Source organism: Lathyrus oleraceus, chromosome 4 (genome assembly GCF_024323335.1).
Source record: "Lathyrus oleraceus cultivar Zhongwan6 chromosome 4, CAAS_Psat_ZW6_1.0, whole genome shotgun sequence".
NCBI classification, from domain to species: Eukaryota; Viridiplantae; Streptophyta; class Magnoliopsida; order Fabales; family Fabaceae; genus Lathyrus; species Lathyrus oleraceus.
Genome location: NC_066582.1, coordinates 367,706,663 through 367,727,162, shown reverse-complemented (window position 1 = coordinate 367,727,162; position 20,500 = coordinate 367,706,663). Strand labels below are relative to the sequence as shown.

Sequence of the window (20,500 nt, the reverse complement as noted above, 5' to 3'; positions counted from 1 at the left end):
TGATGAGGCAGTACCACCTCTGGTTGATGAGGTTGTTGAGCCAGGGTCATCTTAGGTTGATGAGGCTGATGAGTCAATGCTACCTCTGACATTTAGATAAGGCCATGTAGAGTTGTCAATGCTGCCTCTGTACCCGGACCATACTGTCAAACGTATCTGGGACGGAGAGGTAAAATAAGTTGGATTCATTCTTTTTAAATTACTTTTATTATTATATTACAAGTTTTTGACATGGATTTATTTTTCCGCGGGACTATAATCTGCTGAAGTTTATTAACCATGGACGGAAAATTACTAACTTGCCTTAGTCGAATGACAGATGATTTCAGGTTGCTTTGTCCCTATCTAGGATGAAGGACTTGTGCAAGATCGGTTATGTTACAGTCAACAACAGGATGTTTAATGCGTTCGTAGAGAGATGGCACACCGGGACCTCGCCATTTCATCTACCACTTGGTGAGATGTCTATCACGCTCGACAACGTGTCATGTTTGTTGCATCTTTCGATCAAGGGGAAACTTCTAGATCATGGGAGAATTAGCAAAGACGAGGCACTTCAGATTATGGTAGACTATCTGGAAGTTGACCTAGAGGATGCCATGAGGGAGTGTGAAAAAACCATAGGGGCTCATGCTAGGTTTGAATTCCTGAAAAATGTATATACATATGAGCTCCTTAGAGCATAGTAGGCTAGAGGTGATGACGAGCAGGTGGGGCTCCATAGAGCGTATGCTATGAGAGCATGTATGTTATATTTGATTGGCATTATGATTTTTATGGACAAGAGTGTCACTTATGTGGATGTCGTCTACCTACGGTACTTTGAGGACTTCAAGTGAATCCATGAGTACAACTAGGGACGCTTGTTTGATCTACTTGTACTCGAAGTTATCATGAGGGTTGTAGGTGGAAAACGAAGCAAGTCACATGCAACATTACACTACTGACGGTAATATTTATTGATCTTTTAATGTTCCTGTGTCATTTTCATTACATTTTTGCAACGCCTTTACTGATGATTTGTGTTTTCCAACACTTTATAGACTTGGATCCTACAGCACTTCTCACGCATCTCTGGTTGATTGTGTGTACCGACTTATACTGAGGAGATGCACTTTAACAACTATGTTGATCACCGTGAGACGCAACCATTTTACGATATAGTGTTATACTCGAGATGGTTGGCTTGCAGTTCACGTCTCACATTTTCTCATCTGCCTGAGCGTGTCACACAGTAGTTCGGCTACACTCAAACCAATCTCAAACACCTTGTTGTCTCTGCTCCTCCTATTATGACACGTAGAGATATAGATGTCATGTTTGATTATTATCTTAGTCATTTGGTATCGGAGGAGGCACGGAGTACCATAACTAAAAGCGACTTGAGCTATGTTGACAGGTACATCGGGTGGTTCTTCAGGGTGTCACATCTATATATGGTGCAAGCTATTCCAGGGGATCCATCGAGGCCATCTAATTAGGAGATACTAGAGAATGAGGAGGCACGGTTAGATCATGCGCATGATGTCTTGCCTAGATATCATCGCGTTGTGGAGATTGCGCAGATAGGCATTGACGGAGGCATCTTCCCTAATGGGTCTGAGGTAAGACGGGTCCTAGATGTCGTTATGACGGAGGCACAAGAGACACTGATGTACCGGAGACGGCATCGGAGGATCGGGGGTAGAGGTGGCCGATGAGCCCGAGGAGCTGTAATCCAGCATACGTAGTAGATAATAACTGTACTTTGGATTCATTATGGATTGTATTTTATTTTCACTTCATTCTACTTTATCGTGTATTTCGATTTCATTTATATATGTCAATTTTTGACTATCTAGATTTATATATGCCATTTTTTTACGTATTAATTGAATGATTTAATACTCATCACATAACATGGTCCTTAACATTTATAAATCATCATTTTCATCTAAATAACCATAAACCACACATAATCTGCACTATTCTTATAGGGTACAGAGATGCATCTCTATAAACCCTAAACGAAGATGTATATCCGTAAACTCAAAACAGAGATACATCTCCAAAACAATTAGTGTAAAATAGAGATCTTTCAGAGGGATGCATGTTGTATGTGTTCAAATATTTTGAAACTATATCTCTAAATCAATTAACGTTTTTACTTTAACAAGGTGCATCTGAAGATGCATCTTCAAAATCTAAAGAGCATTTTAAATTTTTAATAGGATATTTTTCCACCCCGATGAAATAAGAAATTTCCAAATTTTAACCCTGTTAATTGTTGGTATCTCTTTTGTACACTTCACTTACATTCAAACACTCTTCTTTCAACTTGATGATTGTCTTGTATTCTTTTTTTATATACACTTGATTAGAGGGAGTGTGATGGAATCATAATCCAATGACATATTTAAGAAAGCATCCTGTTTTTAGAAGGATTCATTAATATTTCATTGACATTAGCAATTTGCAGAACTAACTAAATAATTAAAACCTAATCCTATTTTCTCTTTCAACTGAATGAGTAAAACACGAACTCTTCTCAGTGACCGAGAAATTCTGCAAAATTGCATCAAAATATAGACTTACATTGGAGAAATCAAATGAACAACAGGGTACAAACAAGGCTCATGAAACTCTCAACAGAATGTTGGTAAGGTATGCACCTTCTGGGTATGATGGATCAATAGGATGATCACAAGCAGCTCCAGCATCTCTTAGAACAGTTATTTTTCTCTTTGCCATAGATGCTGCACCCTAATAAAACCAAAATAATGGGTAATAATTCATTAACTTGCCGTAGATACTTAGTGAAATGTCTATCCACTAATTAAAATAAATGTGTAATGATTAAGCATACTATACTATAAACTATAGACACTAATAGGATATAAACACTATTCCCAGAGTTGTGTTGAATCAACCTTTCTTTGCAACAATTCATCTCATAGTATATGATACTGATTGTGGTGTTGCATTCAGAACCAACCAATCAAAGCACTTTCATAAAAGAAGCAGCAACCTTGAGATATATGATTGCATTATTCCAAAATTGGTAATCCAATATCATGTTCGTTACTTTTCATCACTGGATCAAATACTCAACAATAATGCTTTTAAATCATTGAGAGAACCTAAAGTCAAACCGATAGTGATGAGTCTAGTCATAGCATGCATAACCATATCCCTCCCATTTTTTAATTTCTTCAACACTATAATCCACGTACTATTCTAGAGTATATGTAAGCGGGACCTTTCTTCCTTTCATTAAAGTAACCAAATGAACATATAGACGTTTTTCAAAATCCTCAAAATATCAAATCAATGAAGTGGGAAACATGTAGACTTCAATATAAAGTGTCGGGTCTTCATCAACATTTCTCTAACTGTTTTGAGATTTGCTGTATTGTTGCTGACCACATACTTCTTTCCTATAGATTTGATTGTATGTATGATAAGAATATATATATATATATATATATATATATATATATATATATATATATATATATATATATATATATATATATATATATATATATTCTTATCATATATATATAAGGGATGCTATTATAACCTTGTGGCATCTATTTCTGTAATTGGATATTGGATATCTTAGATTTGCAACTTTATAAGTTCTTAAAAGAGAAGAATAATAATAGTAATACTCATTACTTAAACTTGGGAATTCCAAGCCAACGGTTGGCCAAATAGAATAGCACAGTGGTATTGTATGATCTTTATCAAGTGCTAATGTGAGTGTGGAAAATATTCTGATATATAAGTTTCAAATAAAGTACAAATAATAATGCTTTAAATAGATTATTATAAACCTAATGAGCCGAATACAATTATTAAAAGTTAAATGCAAATATAAGTTATTTACAATAGCAAGGACAAGAAGGGTGATTGTTAAATTTATGACTTGTAAGAAATTCTTTATATAATAGAATACTGCATGGGTGATAAATTTCAGTTAAGACATACAATACCTGTAGAATACGCAGGAATATGCCGCTTTGGGTCACAGCTCCAGAACAAGAGCACGTCATCAGAAGACCACCTTTTTTTGTAAGTTGCATGGCCAATGAATTCAAATTTCTGTACATACCAGATGCACCATGTAGAACCTGTAACATAATCAATTTTACACAACATTCTAATTTCCAAGACAAAAAGCTGAAAATGAGCAAAAGCAACAATGTACATAATAATGAGCTGAAGCAACATTGTGCACATAGTAATAAAGTACCATAACAATGACCAGTTTTGTAATGTTGACAATATAGCATCATCGTACATTATAGAAATTAAAAACAAATATAACCAACAGCAAAGTAACTCTTCTTTAGAAAGCCCAAGTGACAAAGTATATAAAAACATAACTATAAGTTTGCAGCTATAATTTATACCTTTTTCGAAGGTGCCAATTTAGGAGGATCAATGATGACAATATCCCAAGATTCATCTCTCAGAAGAGCAGCCTTCATGAATTCAGTTGCATCTTCTTTCAAAAAGGATATTCTTTCAGGATCAATGCTGTTAAGTACAACATTTTCTTTAGCAAGTTCCAGAGCTGGCATTGATGAGTCAACACCTAACGAAATTGCCAACATGACCAGACTTATTATATAAGGCTACTGGCCCCAATTTGCAACACTAGTAACATACAAATCCATAATACTATATCCATGTATAATACGTTCAGGCAAAGAGTCTGTGAAAAGATCAAGTTATAATTTATTTTTTTATATTTGAGAAAATTCTCTATAACAACGGAATTACTTATAATGGTATATATCTTAATCATAGACAAAGGAATTAAGAATTAGCAACATAGAATGTACCGGTGACATTTAGAGCACCTCCACGCGCTGCATTTAGAGAAAAACCACCACTATAGCAACAAAGATCAAGAACCTTTTGACCATCTGAAATTTTTGATATAAACTGACGACTCTCGCGCTGATCTGCATAGAATCCAGTCTTCTGTCCTTTCAGTGAAATTGTGTACATGATTCCATTTTCCATAATCTGACAGATGAGAACATCAAACACGGAAAAAAAATCTCAAACTTGATAGATTTCAAATCTCAACGATGCTAATTCCAAAATCCCAACTTCAAATACTCTTTACCCCGCCCACCCCTAAAACCCACACAATGTTCAAGTGGTGAATATATAGAAATTCAGGAATCATCAAAACATAGATTAAGGTGCAAAATATAATTTGCTTAATGTAAGGATAACAAAACTTTAAGACTTAATTATTGTCATTCAAAATAGAAATTCCCGAGTGTCATTTCCAAATGAAATAAAATAATTAACATTTAACTAATTTTGTAAAAACTAAGAATCTTGGAATAGAAAGGTTGGTTTGGATATATTTCAACTTTATGACAGATTGCATTTAAATACCTTGTGCCATACATCAATGAAATAACAAACAAGAAATACAAGAAGAAAATAATTAAACCGTTGTATAGCGGCAATTTGCCTGAGAAAAGTACATAAAAAAAAACAATTCAAATAAATTATGTACAGCGTTTTAACATATCACGGCATACCTTGGTTCTTTCAGGACAAGTAGGCGAAAGGATTTCCTTTGAATCCGACACATTAACTCCGTCTTCCTTTAAAATATCAATTGATGGCCTCCAGTTTATATGATTGATATAGTTTACTTTCCTGATGCACGCCTCTATCTCTGATTTGTACTTCTCAACCCAAGCAGCAGATGACGCTACTACAGCTACATCTCCAAAGACATCAACTATCAATCCTGATAATCTGTTGTGAAATCAATTCAAAATCGTCAAATAAACATCTTGGAAGCATTATCATTTGAAAATTGTAAAGAAAATAAATAGTGGTTACTTGTGATCAGGCTACTTAGTATGGTGTAAGAGTTGTGAAACCAGTAAAACCAAATTCAATTACAGTTGACAAAAGGAAACATAAAGAAGAAAAAGTTCAACCCTTCATCTCTCACCTGTCACCCTCACTATTGATTAGACGATATGCATTCGTATGGATGGAAGGAAGACCCAACCTTCTACGCAATTCAACAGCAGTGTCAATTCTTGTTTCGAGCAGTTTCTCCATGTTCAATGCACATTCTGAATCACTGTGTCATAAAAAACTAAACATCAAAGGCCACGTCAACGGGCTAAGCAGAAACAAAAAAGCTGCGAACAAATAATCATATATAAGTACCTGGTAGCTTCGTCCTCAAGCTGCATGAGCCGAACACAGAACATAGAAACAGAGTTGTACAAGCCCCACCCTATTGGTTTCTCAGTCCCGTCTGATACCAGTACAATATCGCCGGTCTTAGGAGGCGGCCTACCGATAATTCTATCGACAGCGCCACTATATACCATAGGGTTGCCATCCTTAAAGAGCTGTGTCTTCCCCTTCTTTAGCACGACCTTTGCAACACCTAGCAAACCCAAACTATTGATAAAATAATTCAGTAAGCTTAAAAGAAAACAACTTTTCCATGTATTACTGCTGACATAATCTATAATACTATATTTATCTATAATTAAAAAGTATAGATGATGAAGACACTCAATATTGTGGCTATTGAGTGTGGAAAAAGAATCCAACTGAGTTAGGTTCTGTTTGGATAAACAGTTTAAGTAAGCTCTTATATCTTAAGCACTTATAAGCTATATTTATAATAAAATATAAAATAAAGTCATACTGGTTGGTTATAAGCTATTCTTTGTTTTCATAAACTATCCTGAAAAAATTATGGAAATATTTATGATGGAGTTTCCATAAGTTCTTTCAAACCGTCTAACAAGTGTTAATACCAATAAATAAGTTGAAATAATGGCCTCTTTACATTGACTTATTTTAAATTATTTACTGTTATATGTTTTGTGATGCACTCGGAGAGAAATTGTGAAAACAGTTTATGACATTTTAAAAAAAACAGTTTATTTACATAAACTCTTCAAGATAAGTTATAGAAACAGCTTATAGCATATACAAAAGCAATTTAACTTAATTTTAAGCGGTTGTATTATAAGCTACTAGCAAAACCGTTTATCAAAACAAGGCCTTGATATTTGTTATGCATTTGAACCTAAGATTGTTAGTGTTGTTACCATTACTATGAGAGCATTATATTGTACACAGGGAGCCTTTTATTTTAAATCACTTTCAAATTTGTGCTCCCTATCACTCTTCCATGAGATTTCATTCTCCCAAAGGCAGTGAGAATAAAGAGAAGTGATACCTTTGGATTGATGAGAAGCAATTTGTTGAAGGGTGGTTGGGAGAGAGCAAACAGAGAGGGATTTGGTGAGAAACTGCTTCATTTTCACCAATCGTCTCTTCTCGTGTAGATTGAGATAAACGCTCAATTCCCAAAATGTGTCTTCAGGGTTTGCAGACATACGCTTCCCCCGTACTTTATTATCCGTAGGGTTTACAACTATTACACTATGTTTGTCCTATTTCTACACTTTTTTCTTTTATATAAAAATTAATTCTAGAATCTTTTATCCAAATAAGATTTTCAAATTAATACTTACTCAATACTAACTCATTTTTAATAGCGATAATATACAACAAATAAGAAAATACGTCAATTCAATTGACGGCATTATAATAAACCTATTCAATAAAAAATTATAAATTAAATTAAATCAAATTAAAAATTATAAAAAAAATATATTTGATTTAGATGTGTTTGAATTATTTTTCAAATAAACGGTATGATTTGAATTAGATGTGTTTGGATTATTTTTAAATCGAAACAAACAAAATCAAACCGCATTATATTACAGGTCAATTTTCACTTAATTCACATTCAACTCATATTTAAATTTATTATGTTTTAACCATACGATTAAGAACGAGTTTTTCTCTCTCAAACTTAGGGTTTCAATTTCAATTTTCTCAAATTTCTTTTAATAGTATCACAACACTTTCTTCTCATTTTCTTTGTCAGGTATATTTCGCTTTTTCTTCTCTAATTTCTCTTTTTTTATGTTCTTTCTTTTCTATGTTCTCATATTTATAGTATTGTTCTCTATTCCAATTACGTTTTTATCACACATCTTCTTCTCTAATCTCTCATCTCTTATGTTATTTCTTTTTCATATTCTCTAATCTTTCATCTCCTCTAATTTTTTTTCATTATTTTTTTATATTGTCTTATGCTACTATTTTATGTTTTTATTTCATTTTTTTTAATATGTTTTTTTATATTAAATGAGAAAGTGTAATATTATGAGTTTTATTGTTATTTAGTAAGGTATGAATGACTAAACACAAAATCATGTTTTCTTCTATATGTGTATGTATAACTGGCTCAATAAAAATATTTTTAAAAACCGAATCAATTCAAGCCGTATTTAATTTGATTATTTCTAAAATCTAACCGAAGCAAACCAAGTTGCACGCTTTTTTCTCTTGCAGTTAAGATGACTTTTAGCGTTAAAGTCGTCCAAAGCGCATCGCAAACACCTTTGAGATGAAAACTAGACTCATAGCAAGCATAGAGCAAACACTGTTGATTCTGAATAATCATGTTTTCTTGTAACTCTAAAATTTTAATTTCTATCTCATCATCCCGGATTTTTAGAGTTCTAATTTCATTTTTTTAATTACTAATTTCTTCTTGTAAATCTTAAATAGAAACAATTTCTTAAATAAATCCATAACATTTTTAAATTCTACTTTGTGAATATTCATTTTACAAATATCATTTTCATCTATAATATTTTTAATTTATCTCATGAAAGCATTATTACTTTCTGAATTTTCCATTTTGTCTAATATTCTTATCAAGATATTAACTTGATTATTTGTTAAGACATTCATTATTTTGTTACAATTGTCACAGTTGTAGAAATATATACCTAAACATTCATTAGAATTAGAATTTGGTTTTTCAGAACTATTAATTTGATGCATTTCCTTGTAAGAAGATTCTTCAGAGGGTGAAGAGTTTTCTTCCTCTTAGTTCAATAAGATGTTATTTAAAGTAGTTAACTGTAGCGGGGAATTCGTTACCTTTAGATTTATTGATTAAATCAAAAGTAAATCATATAATTCGAGTCGCCACCGCACTTCTATTTATCCAAAGGAAATGTTAGAAAGCGAACAAAAACCAAGAAGTTTTATCAAGTCAAAAACTAATAAAAATGTCAGAGATCTGGGTAAGGGGGTTGGTTATGCAATGGGAAGGTTTTAAGCACCCAAAACATCCTTAGTAGTCTAAGGGAGCCCTTTTCACTAATGTTGTAAGGTAGGTTGGTATTTGTGATAAATATTTGTGCAAACATGATTGGGGAGATGGGAGAAGAATATACAAATTATTTACAATTTTGTGTTTGAATGGATAAACCCATTGCCTACGTACCATCTTAAAAAAGATTAGGATCAAAACCTCGTAGTTCGGGGTAAAAATCTCAAAACGAGTTGGTGAATTGATTGGTCCAAAAGCCTTAAGGTCTATTGTTATCAAAGGGAGAAAAATCAATCTAAACCACAAGTTCACTATGTGAGGAGAGTTTCAACATGCTAGTGAGGGGTTAATCCTATAATAAGCATGGAAGACTTATAGTCCATCACTAAGGATATAGGTGAGTATTATATCAATCTCTAGGATAACTCAAACCTAATAGCTAATGTTTATGAAAAGCTTTGGCAAAAGTGGCCAATGAAACCACAAAACAATTGAGTGAGTTATATTTACCAATGAAAAGTATTTATAAAGTATGGTCAAAGTTGACTTAAGGATTCAATTCAAAATAAGTGTTATGAAAAGAAGTTGAAAAATCAAAAGCATAGTGCTTAGGTTTCTAATTCTGAAAACAAATGTTAATGTTTGCACAAAAGTTTGGCTTGGGTTAGAATGGAGGGAAGAAGAAGAATGGCTAAGTCCTAAATATACAAAGATGAAGGAAGAGAAATAAAACCACAATGGAGTTTCCTTATTGAGATCATAGTGATGATCCAAGTTGCTCCCATCCTTTGAAATTAGCAAGCAATAAGCAAATAACTCAAGCAATCAAATAACAATCAAGCTCCTAGGAATCTTCCAATGGCTTTTGTATCTCTCACTTTGGATGCTTGTGGCAATGGTTCTTCTAATTGGCAAGTTTTGATCCCTAGCACAAGAACACACAAATCAAAAAGTTCCATAATGCAATAGAAAAAATGGACAAGAGTGAGTTTAGAATTTGGTCCTTTCAATGTTCATTTTCAACATTAAGCATTCTAAAGGCATGAGGCCTAGTTGCTCTTTGACATTTATAGCATTCTAAAGGCATGAGACCTAGTTGCTCTTCAAACTCCATTAACTTAGGTAAGGTCCTAGAATCTAAGTCCTTTGTCCATTTGCATTTTTTGGTTAACACAATCAAAACAAAACAAGCACAATAGTATATACACAATAATGTGCTCAAGTGAGCAAAAGGCAAATTGCATTAACATAAACATGAGCTCAAGTGAGCAAATGGCAAAAGCAAATGATTTAATGTACAAGAATATTAAATTGCATTAAAATAAATTGCAAGAATCAAGTGAGCAAATGGCAAAAGCAAATGATTTAATGATTCAATGTTAGTGTGCCATAAGGCAATTTAGCGCTATGTTAAGCAATCGTAAGTGGACTAATGTAGTAGTCACACCTATCTGAGGCCGGTCAATAAAACTATAGGCAACAAACACAAGTTAGAGACCATGACTAGTAAGCCAAGCTCCTACAACTTGTCATGCCAAAAGAAAAGAAGAATGATCTTGTATTGATTTAGGTTTTTTGCTTGACCAAGAAGCAACCTATCCTCAATGAAAAGTCATTCGCTTGATCTTTGATCAAGATGAATTAGATTTGAATTAAGGAAGGTTAAGTCTCCCATATGTCAAGGCTAACCATCAATCTTTAACTCATTGATCAAAAAGAAAAAAGAAGAAGAAGAAGAAGAATGTACATGAATTGAAATTCAAATGAAATAAGAAAAGTACATTGATCAAAGATGAATGGAATCAAGGTCAAACAATATTAAACAGAAGCAAAATGAAGTTTTTAAGTCAAGAAACAAATAAAATATTTTTGGTATTTTTGAGAATTAAAATAATACTTGAATTAAAATAAACAATTAAAGGTCAAACTTCAAATCCATTTCAAATCAACTTGGAAAAGTCCAAATGGATCATCCTAAGTTCAACAAGGTCAAACAAAGTTCGACAAAAAATTTCAGCATTTTTAGAAACCAGAAACTATTTTTTAAACAATTAAAAATGAATAAAAATAACCTAATTGAACTAAAATCTCAAATAAATCTCAAATCAATTAAGAAATTGATGAGAATATTTTTCATAGATTCATCATCATTCAAAGAGGTTAAGAAAATATTTTTGCATTTTTTGAATATTGTAAACTATTTAAAATGAATTAAAAATAACCAGAAAAGAGAAAAATCATAAAAAATATCAAATGACAAAATAAAAAATATTAAAAATCATTTTCAGAAACTAGAATTAAAAATGGAAATAATGCAATTGGTCCCATATTTTTTGGATTTAAAATGAAAGAGATATGAATTTTTGAAATAAAATGAAATAGAGAAAATAAAAATGGAAAATCAGAAAAATGTAAAAATCCTGGCGCGTTGGATCAACCTCATTAAATGAGGTGGCACATCCAAGGATCCTCATGCGCGCGCTCACCATAGGCTCCAGTCAAACGAGACACGCAGTGAATTAAAAAAGGTCATAACATCCAAGGGCCACGATTCAAACTGGAAACACAATCAAACGGTCTACTAAGATCTGGCAACAGGGACGGTGGTGTACACCACCGTCTTCTCCGGCGAGCATGTTAGCTCTAGTGGAGTTGCAGGTTTTAAAAAGCTGATGAAAACATGCGATCCTCATATCATTGGAAAGTTTGGGTGATGTACATCACCCCTGTGCCATTGTTTTTCACTCTAGACTCTCATAGAAAGAGAAAATAGAGATGGAAAATAATGGAGTTCAAGCTGAACTTGATGGATTTACAAAATTAAACACACCAATCAATTGCCTCTTATGAGAGGACTTCAGAGGAGCCAATAAACACAAGAAATGAGCAAGAATCAGTGAGTTTCGAATTGAAAAAGTTTGGATAACAACCTTTGAAGTGCAGCTCTATGAAGCACGATCTCTCCCAGTTATTGATAGCAACTTGTTCTTGAGATGGAAATAGGGCTAGGCTAAGGAATTAAAGTCCAATAATCAACCAAGGAAGTTGAAAATTGGATCTGAAAAATTGAAGAGAAATTGAAAAATTCCTTTGGTGAGGTTTGGGGATTCACTTCTGCAGCATATAAGGCGCCTTAAGGTTGATCATGAATGAGGCTGAGCATGTTTATTTATAGTGAAAGCTGATGCAACTCATGGGAAAATCATGTGTGCATGAAGTGAGGGCCTCCATGCATGGGCCTGTACAGGCGCATGGAGGGCCCAAATGCAATTGGAAATGCAAGCTTAACATCAGTAAAATGATTTTGGACGTGCAGATATGATGGAATTGGATTGTGCATGAAGTTTCATCATTGTTTCCAAAAATGCACATAAATCTTCTCCTCTTCGAAAATGCATCTTACCAAAATGAAACATGGCCTTGTGGGTAATGGTTGGAAAGGTCTTGACATGAGGAACAATTGTCATGCTGAACAAAAATCCATTTGGAGTTGGGAAATTAATGAAAACTGATCATAAAGTTCAAGGTGCAAAACATGTGCATGTGAAATTTTCCAAAATGGACCAACTTCAAGCCCTTCTTTTTCAATGATGCAAGCTCCAAATGACAAAACCTTCAACATCAAAGTTGTATATATTTTCAAGACAATCAATCTGGACTTAAATTTTGCATAATTTGGATTTTTGATGAGAAAGTTATGGGCACTTGAAGTTGGATTTTTTCACATTTCAATGACTTTGGTCCAAAGTGACCTATAATGTTTTGCATTATCACATGTGTTTCTTTTAGGATTATGAAAATTTGTTCAACATAAAAAATGAAGTAGACATCTTAAACTTTTTAATTAATTTGATTCCACCTCAAAATCATGAAAAATGAGTGAGTTAGGTCCTTGGGAAGTTGACCTAAAATTAGGGTTTCAGTCAAAGTGACCTATAATGTTTTGAAATGGATGATGACCTTCCAAGCTTCAAATCAATTTTTGATGAACATGAAAGTTGTTCATGTGGTTGTTAATACCACTTTTTTATCTTGGGGTCATATTCATTTGACAAACACATCAAAAGTTAGGTCTCAGTGGATTTCAAAATAGTTAGATGAATTGACTGATCAACTTCTCAAGTCCCAACTTCAAACCTTAATGAATTGATGATTGAGGACACTCATATAAGATCATATATGCATGAAATGATGAATTAAATAACTTCCCTTGATTTTATTTGATCATGGGTTGAGGTTGCTTCATGAGCAAGGCATAGTAGATGCATAGTTGAATTAGGGTTTCCTTGGGAAACAATCCTCAAGCCCTTTGGTTTATCTTGATCAAATTAATAAATTGAGATACTTGGGAGGCATATATGATAATGGAGAGCCTTGTGAACCATTTTCATGCTTGCTTTCAACTCCATCTGGCCATTCTTTGAACATAGGGCCTCCTAGGAGCCTTGGATCTTATGATTGCTCAAGCTACAAAACAAAAGATGTTAGTGGCATATTTTTGTGCTTTTGGTTAGTAAACAAAATAATAAAAGCAATAATATACAATTCAGGCATGCTTGGTGGTCTCAGACCAACTCACACAAGTCCCACCCTAGGGTAAGGAGCCAAGATGTTATGATCCTTGAGGCAAATGCAATGTGCAATGATATGATGCCATGAGGGATCTTAGGGTCAAAATTAGGGTCTTACATTAGCAAACTTTCTTTTAATTCTTCTGAAATGTCTAATTTACTCTGTTGATTAACTTTTTCTTGAACCTTACATTTATTAGCATAATGGTCAAAACAACCACACTTGAAGCATTTAACATCCTTGTCTTTGATTTGGTTGGCTTTAGAAACAATACCAAACCAAACCAAATCAAACTAATGCAGTTTGGGTTGGTTCGGTTTGGTTTCTTACAAGATTTTAATTGAGTCATACATACACCTATAGAGAATAACATAACTTTGTGTTTAGTCATTCATATGTTACCAAATAATATTAAAACTCATCATATTTATACAAAAACTTCTCATTCAATATACAAAAATAAGATATACAAAAATGGAATAAAAAAACATAAAATAGTAGCATAAAACAATATCAAAAATTTATAATAAAAAAGAAAAAAAAATGGAGGAGAAGAGAGATTAGAGAAGATGAAAAAGAAAGAACAAAAGAGATGTGAGATTAGAGAAAAATGTGCGATAAAAACATAATTAGAAGAGAAAACAATAGCATAAATATGAGAAGGTGAAAAATAAAGAACACAAGATATGAGAGATTAGAGTGGAAGATGTGAGATGTACATGGCAAAGAAGATGAGAAGAACGTGTGATACTACTACGAGTGATTTGAGAAGATTGAAACTAAAACCCTAAGTGTGAGTAAGAGAATATTTGTAAGGTTAAGGCATAATAGGCTTGGGTTTTGGGTTGGATGTAGGATACGTGAAGTTTGGGTTGTAACATAACGCGGTTTAGTTTGGTTTAGTTTGGTTTGCAAAATACAAACTGCAAACTAAACCAAATCGCACGGTTTTGTTAAACTATTGGCCCAAAAACATCTGAATCAAATGCGATTTTTTGCGGATTTGGTTTGGTTTGGTTTGGTTTGCGGTTTTTTATTGAGTTAATTCGGTTTTGAACACCCTTATTGCATCTTATGATAATATAAGTTTTTCTTCCTTTACTAGCAGTTTTTTAATTCTTGGGGTTACTCTGAGCTCTTAAAGGAGTAGCTCCATATTGATGGCAAAATGATCCCATTCCGCGTCTATTACTAGCCTTTTCATTTTTAATCTTATTTTGTAATTTATAATTTGTAAAAATTTGTATACCACTTTAAATCACATTATTAGATAATTCTCCTATGGTTAATGACTAATAGGGGATTTTTCCATTAAAACTTTGTTTAATATTAATTTTTACCTTTTCTACCAATAACCTAGGTAAACCATTAATAAATCTTTCTTACCAATAATTTGTAGCACCATCCGACCTAAGGTAGAGTTTGGATAAGAACATATCTTTATACCACATATAATCAGACATGGTTGGACAATAAAGGTTTAGTAATTGGTTTGATGCTCTTTGTTGGAGTTTTAGAGGTTCTCCTACAAAGAACTTAGTAATAGCATATAAGAGAGTTGTATCAAAAATCTCTTCGTTAGATTATGTTTTTAGAGTTGGATCTATTTGGTATTTATATGCTGGACTAAGGAGATTATCTCGCCATCCTTTTAACTGTCCTGTAAACCCCATAACTAATATCTCTTTAGTATGTTTGTTTGTATTTCCTTTGAGTTTAAAGACAGTAGCAGTCATAGTCATATTTTGTATTGTATCTAAAACTTGATGTTCAGATGCACCATCGATGTTCCACTCGACAATGGACTCTCCTGAATAATTATTTTCTACAAAACTACTTACTTCTTCAAATTGCATATCAGCAAATGAAAGCCTAGGATAATAGTTTCGGGTTTTAGGTATTGGGGCTCTACCACCTAATTTGCTCACCATATTGTCATATTCTTCAACTCGAGATAAAGTATTTATCTCTCCTAAAGAAGTTTATATGCTTCAGGTTTTTAATTTAGTAACTAAGTTCTCTATTTTATGATTAGTATCCCGACCTAAACTCATTCCTTTCAACTCTTTGTTAAAAGGAGTAAGGTATTGATAAATAGGTCGGTAGGATCTAATTTATAGTCTTTAGCATCCTTAGGTTGGGGGATATAGTTATCTAACCTATCTAATTGTTGGGACATATTGTGAAATATTTGGTTTGAATAATTTATCTGACTATGCAGATTATTGATGTCTTTTCTCTGATCTACATGATTAGCTATAGATTTAAATGGTGAAGCTTTTATTTCTATGTTTTTCTTATAAGTGGTCATTTTAATAGCTTCCAAAGGCGGATGAACCGACTCTACAATTTCTTTCATAGAAGTTTTCTATTTGATACTTATCCTAACATTAGCATCTAAGTACATCTTAAGAGAAAAATGGTTTTCTATCCTTTCTTCTAAACACACTAACTCAAACCATGTAAAGAAATAAATATTAATTTCATGTGTTTCTAAAACCTATAAAAAAATTGCAAATACATTCGAGTCTGATCTTTGGAGCAATTTGAGAAATATCAATTTCTCTTCTCTAAATTATAAATTGCCTCAAAGTCAGCTTTAATCCAAGTTTTATCTATGATAAAGAATTCATCATTTGTAATAACACCTAGTATTTGGGATTCGGTTGGAGAATGTGACCTAGAGGTTCTCTCCGAGTATATTGGTTCGAGAATTATATGTGCAAAGTTTACTCCTAGAAGATTTATCTTAATTGTTGAATCAATCGAATGTCTAGCATTGGATATCGACCCAATACTGCTAGATTGATGATAATGATATGATTGACTTTTATTCATCCTAGTCTTGATTGATCCATCAACATCCTGAATAATATCTTTAATAGTTATGGCCTCAATATTTTTAGATTTAACCATATCTTGTAATATCCATTCTTGAGGAAATTTTTCTATAATTTCTGCAGTGGTCAGTATCTATGAGGTGATAACATTAGACCTACTAAGATTTGCTTCAATAACATAAGTTTCATTTCTTGGAGTAGTTTTAAGTGATTTAAAATTATAATTAACATTGGAGACTTTGTAGATGATTCTACTGATAACGTCAACATTGTCAACTCCAGGATTAAAATTATCACTTAGACCTTAAACATATATAACTAATAAGTTCTTAGTGAGTTCATCAGCCAAACTCATAGAGTAATTTGGATGACAATTAAAGTAGATTGGACCATCTTTAAAATTTGATTCAGCTATAGCAATAGTTGAATTATGAAAGTCTTTAATTTTAGTGTCTCGAAGAACTAACGATGTATGGGTGTTTAACCCTAGCTTATGTAATAGTTTTATAGCTATCTGAATTAATTATAGATGGATATAATGATAACCTTCTCTATAATGTGTTTCTAATAATTTTTTAATTAACAAATTAATAGTTCCAGCTTGTTGCTAACATAAGTAACATAGTCAATAGTATGAATAATCTTTTGACCTTTAAAATCAAAAGTACCAATCTTATATATTACTTTTAATTTAATTTATGGAATATACCTGTTAACTAATTTATTTTTCATCTATGGAATTTCTAATTCTTGATTTTGGAAGGTATCTTGATCTAATTCAATTTTATCATTATTTAAGGTAGCAGGAACTAAGGTTCGATTATTAATTTTACTATGTGAAATGGACCCTAACTCACTAAAAGCCTTGATGATTTGAGACATGGTTACTAAACAATATCTTTACAATTAACTTTATTTTACCGAACTAGTTATTTTTCAGTTTCTCACTTACTCTCTATCTCTATCCTCCCCCTTATTGTTTATTTTCTTAACAACAACTACAGTGTACTAAATCAAGGGTTTTACTGCCTCACCTCTCGAAACTTACGGTCTGGACCACACACTACCAGCAGGTACCCTTAAATAAATTCAAAGTTCAGGGTTATGGTTGAAAATAAACAGTAAAATGAGAAAAAAAAACTTAAAAAAAAACTATTTTTTAACGAAAAATTATTAAAACAATAATGCAATTAACTATCTCACCACCAACTTCACTCTGATACTATAGCGGTACGGGCTTTAATGAAAATAATAATTTTAAGGGTTAAATACACTTTTCCCCCCTGTAATGTTAGCGAGTTTAGGATTACCCCCCTGTAAAAATATTTTTTGTAAACCCCCCCTTATGTTATGTAGATTCCTTCATAGAACCCCCTAATATCCAGGTGGCATGGAATCTAATAAGAGGTCCTACACCTGGCATATTTTTAATTTTGTTAAAGTGATTATGTGTCATTTTACACTTTTTAATTTCAAATACCCCCTTAGAAAATTAGGGTTCTGAACATAGCAGGGAAGACGAAGACGAAATTTCCAGGGGAAGACGAAGACGAAGAAGAAGAATGCAGGGAACGAAGCAAACGAGAAAGACGACCGCAGTGAAGACGAAGATGAAGACAACCTCAGCGAATACGAAGAAGCGATCCAGCTCAGTGAAGACGAGCTCAGTGAAGTGTCCAAAGTCCGAGGTTAGTAAAAATTTGAAGTTCATCAATGTCGTAGGGTAAAATTTTGAAATCAACAATCTTTGACATGTGGGTATAATATATTGACAAGATTCACAACACTTTAGTGTTACACTCCGCCATGGGGGTGAATTTTACAGGGTTTTTGAAGAAGAAATTATATACAGAGGGGGTACGGATACGACAGTTAATGGGATACATGTTTCAAATTGGAACATGGATAACATTGAGAAGTTGTTGAGTAGGTTAGGGTATAAGGCTGATTGTGTTAGGGTATGGACAAAAGTTTTAGAAATTCAAGATGGTTTTTTTCTGATTAGGAAAGATGATGATGCTGTTGATGATTTTGCTCTATACTTTAGTGCAATGAATGTGAAAGGAGATTTGTATGTTGAACATAGTACTGGGAACATGGACCCTGCTGATAGGAGATTTGTAATTTTTGGGAATTAGTAGGAATTCCATGTAGGCATGCTGTAGCTGCTCTGAGTTATAGAAAGCAAAACCCTGATGAATTTGTTGATGCTTGTTACACAAGAGAAAAGTTTGCACTATGTTATGGATTTTCAGTAAGTCCAATCAATGGTCAAGATATGTGGCCAGAAGTTGAGATGGAACCACCTCTACCACCTGCATATAAAAATGGTCCTGGTAGACCTAAGAAGATTAGGATAAGAGAAAGTGGAGAGGATGGTGCAAGGAAGAGAAGATCTGGTGTTGCATATAAGTGCACCAAATGTGATAATTTTGGTCACAATGCTATGACTTGTAAGGCTACCACTCAGGATCCCAATGCACTTAAAAGAAAGGTAATTCATTGTGATATACATTTTGTCTTACATTCTACATTCTGTCTTACATTCTTCATTGTGATATGCATTGTGATGACAACCATACATTGTGTCTTACATTGTAGAGAAAACCTAAAAAAGGACATGTGCCAACTGCAACTGATATGCCAACTGCAAATGATATGCCAACTGCATCTGATATGCCTGCCCCAACTGCAACTGATATGACTGTTCCAACAAATGTGCCTGTTCCAACTGATCCACAGCCTCCAACTGATATGCCTGTTCCAACTATTATGAGTCAAACAGGATCTAGTGTGGCTGCCTCAATCACAAAATAATCCAGAAAAAGGGTTGAAAAAAAACCTATCATCAAAAGAAGGCAAAGTGAGAGGATCAAGTTGAGTTGGTTTAAAAGACCCATAACAGGTGAAGGAATATCTAGTGACAAACCAATTACCCTACCAGAAAATGAAGACATACCCACTTCAAAATGAGGGACTGATTATTATGTTTCTGCTATGTATTTTGTAATCCTTTTGGAAAACTCTTTTGTAATGCCAACTGATCTTTGAAGACATGTATTTTGTAATCCTTTTGTAACAAACATATGCACTTACTGTGATGATCAATTCTAATGTATCAGTTTAACATTATTGGTGTGTATTGTCTATAAAACACAATGGCTAGTCTGTCACATTTTTTTCTTGTTTTTCATAAACCATGAATTCTGCAGAGAGCCATGGCTAGTCTGTGCACTAATCTTACAACAAAACCATGAATTCTGCAGGACCTAAAGAAAAAGCCAAAGTATTTAATTACATTCACCTTGAATTCTGCACTGAAAAAGTTTAAGAGATAGACTACATTAATATATTTCAATTTATTTATATGTTTACTATGTCATATTTTCTTTAGAATTACTGACTATAAAATTGTTCTGTAGTTTTCTGATGATTTTGCAATTTTGCTCTTTCATTATGATATAACTTTTTTCTGTCATTATTGGTAGATTGAATGCTGAAAGTTTAATCAAATAATGATGCTGCACTGACAGTTTAAGATTGATGAACAGATTACATTTCATTGATGAACACATTACAAGTTCAACATTACATTGCTGAAAAACACTAATGACATAACAATTACATGACAGACTCATTAGACTAACTTAACCATAGCTGCTATCAACATCCATGACAGACCAATTACAAACATTAACCATAAATTTTTCCTCTTTTCCATTGCAATCTTTTTCTTCAGTTTTTCTAACTTGTTAAGCTTTCCGACTCTGCAATCTATCTCCTCAACAATCTCTTTAGCAAATTCAATCAAATAAGCCTTGTTGACTTCACATTGGCGGCATCCGGACGGATTGGTTTCTTTCACTGCAAACTCACTGACCAAATCATCCCACAA

The 20,500-nt window shown here is 33.1% G+C and overlaps 2 protein-coding genes across 2 annotated transcripts; one reads left to right on the top strand and one right to left on the bottom strand.

Annotated features, from left to right (window-relative positions):
• Window positions 1-2,368: 2,368 nt before the first annotated feature.
• LOC127075485 (uncharacterized) lies at window positions 2,369-7,439 on the bottom strand. Its single transcript, XM_051016957.1, has 8 exons — window positions 7,235-7,439; window positions 6,202-6,427; window positions 5,978-6,112; window positions 5,553-5,775; window positions 4,833-5,019; window positions 4,398-4,582; window positions 3,978-4,115; window positions 2,369-2,742 (listed from the first exon to the last, which is right to left on the bottom strand). Exons 1-8 carry the CDS (start codon window positions 7,392-7,394, stop codon window positions 2,614-2,616), a joined length of 1,383 nt encoding a protein of 460 aa, XP_050872914.1. The 5' UTR covers window positions 7,395-7,439; the 3' UTR covers window positions 2,369-2,613.
• An 11,067-nt stretch (window positions 7,440-18,506) lies between these two features.
• On the top strand, window positions 18,507-19,422 carry LOC127137452 (uncharacterized). The gene is made up of 3 exons (XM_051063909.1): window positions 18,507-18,676; window positions 18,760-19,099; window positions 19,207-19,422. Exons 1-3 carry the CDS (start codon window positions 18,507-18,509, stop codon window positions 19,420-19,422), a joined length of 726 nt encoding a protein of 241 aa, XP_050919866.1.
• Window positions 19,423-20,500: the final 1,078 nt, after the last annotated feature.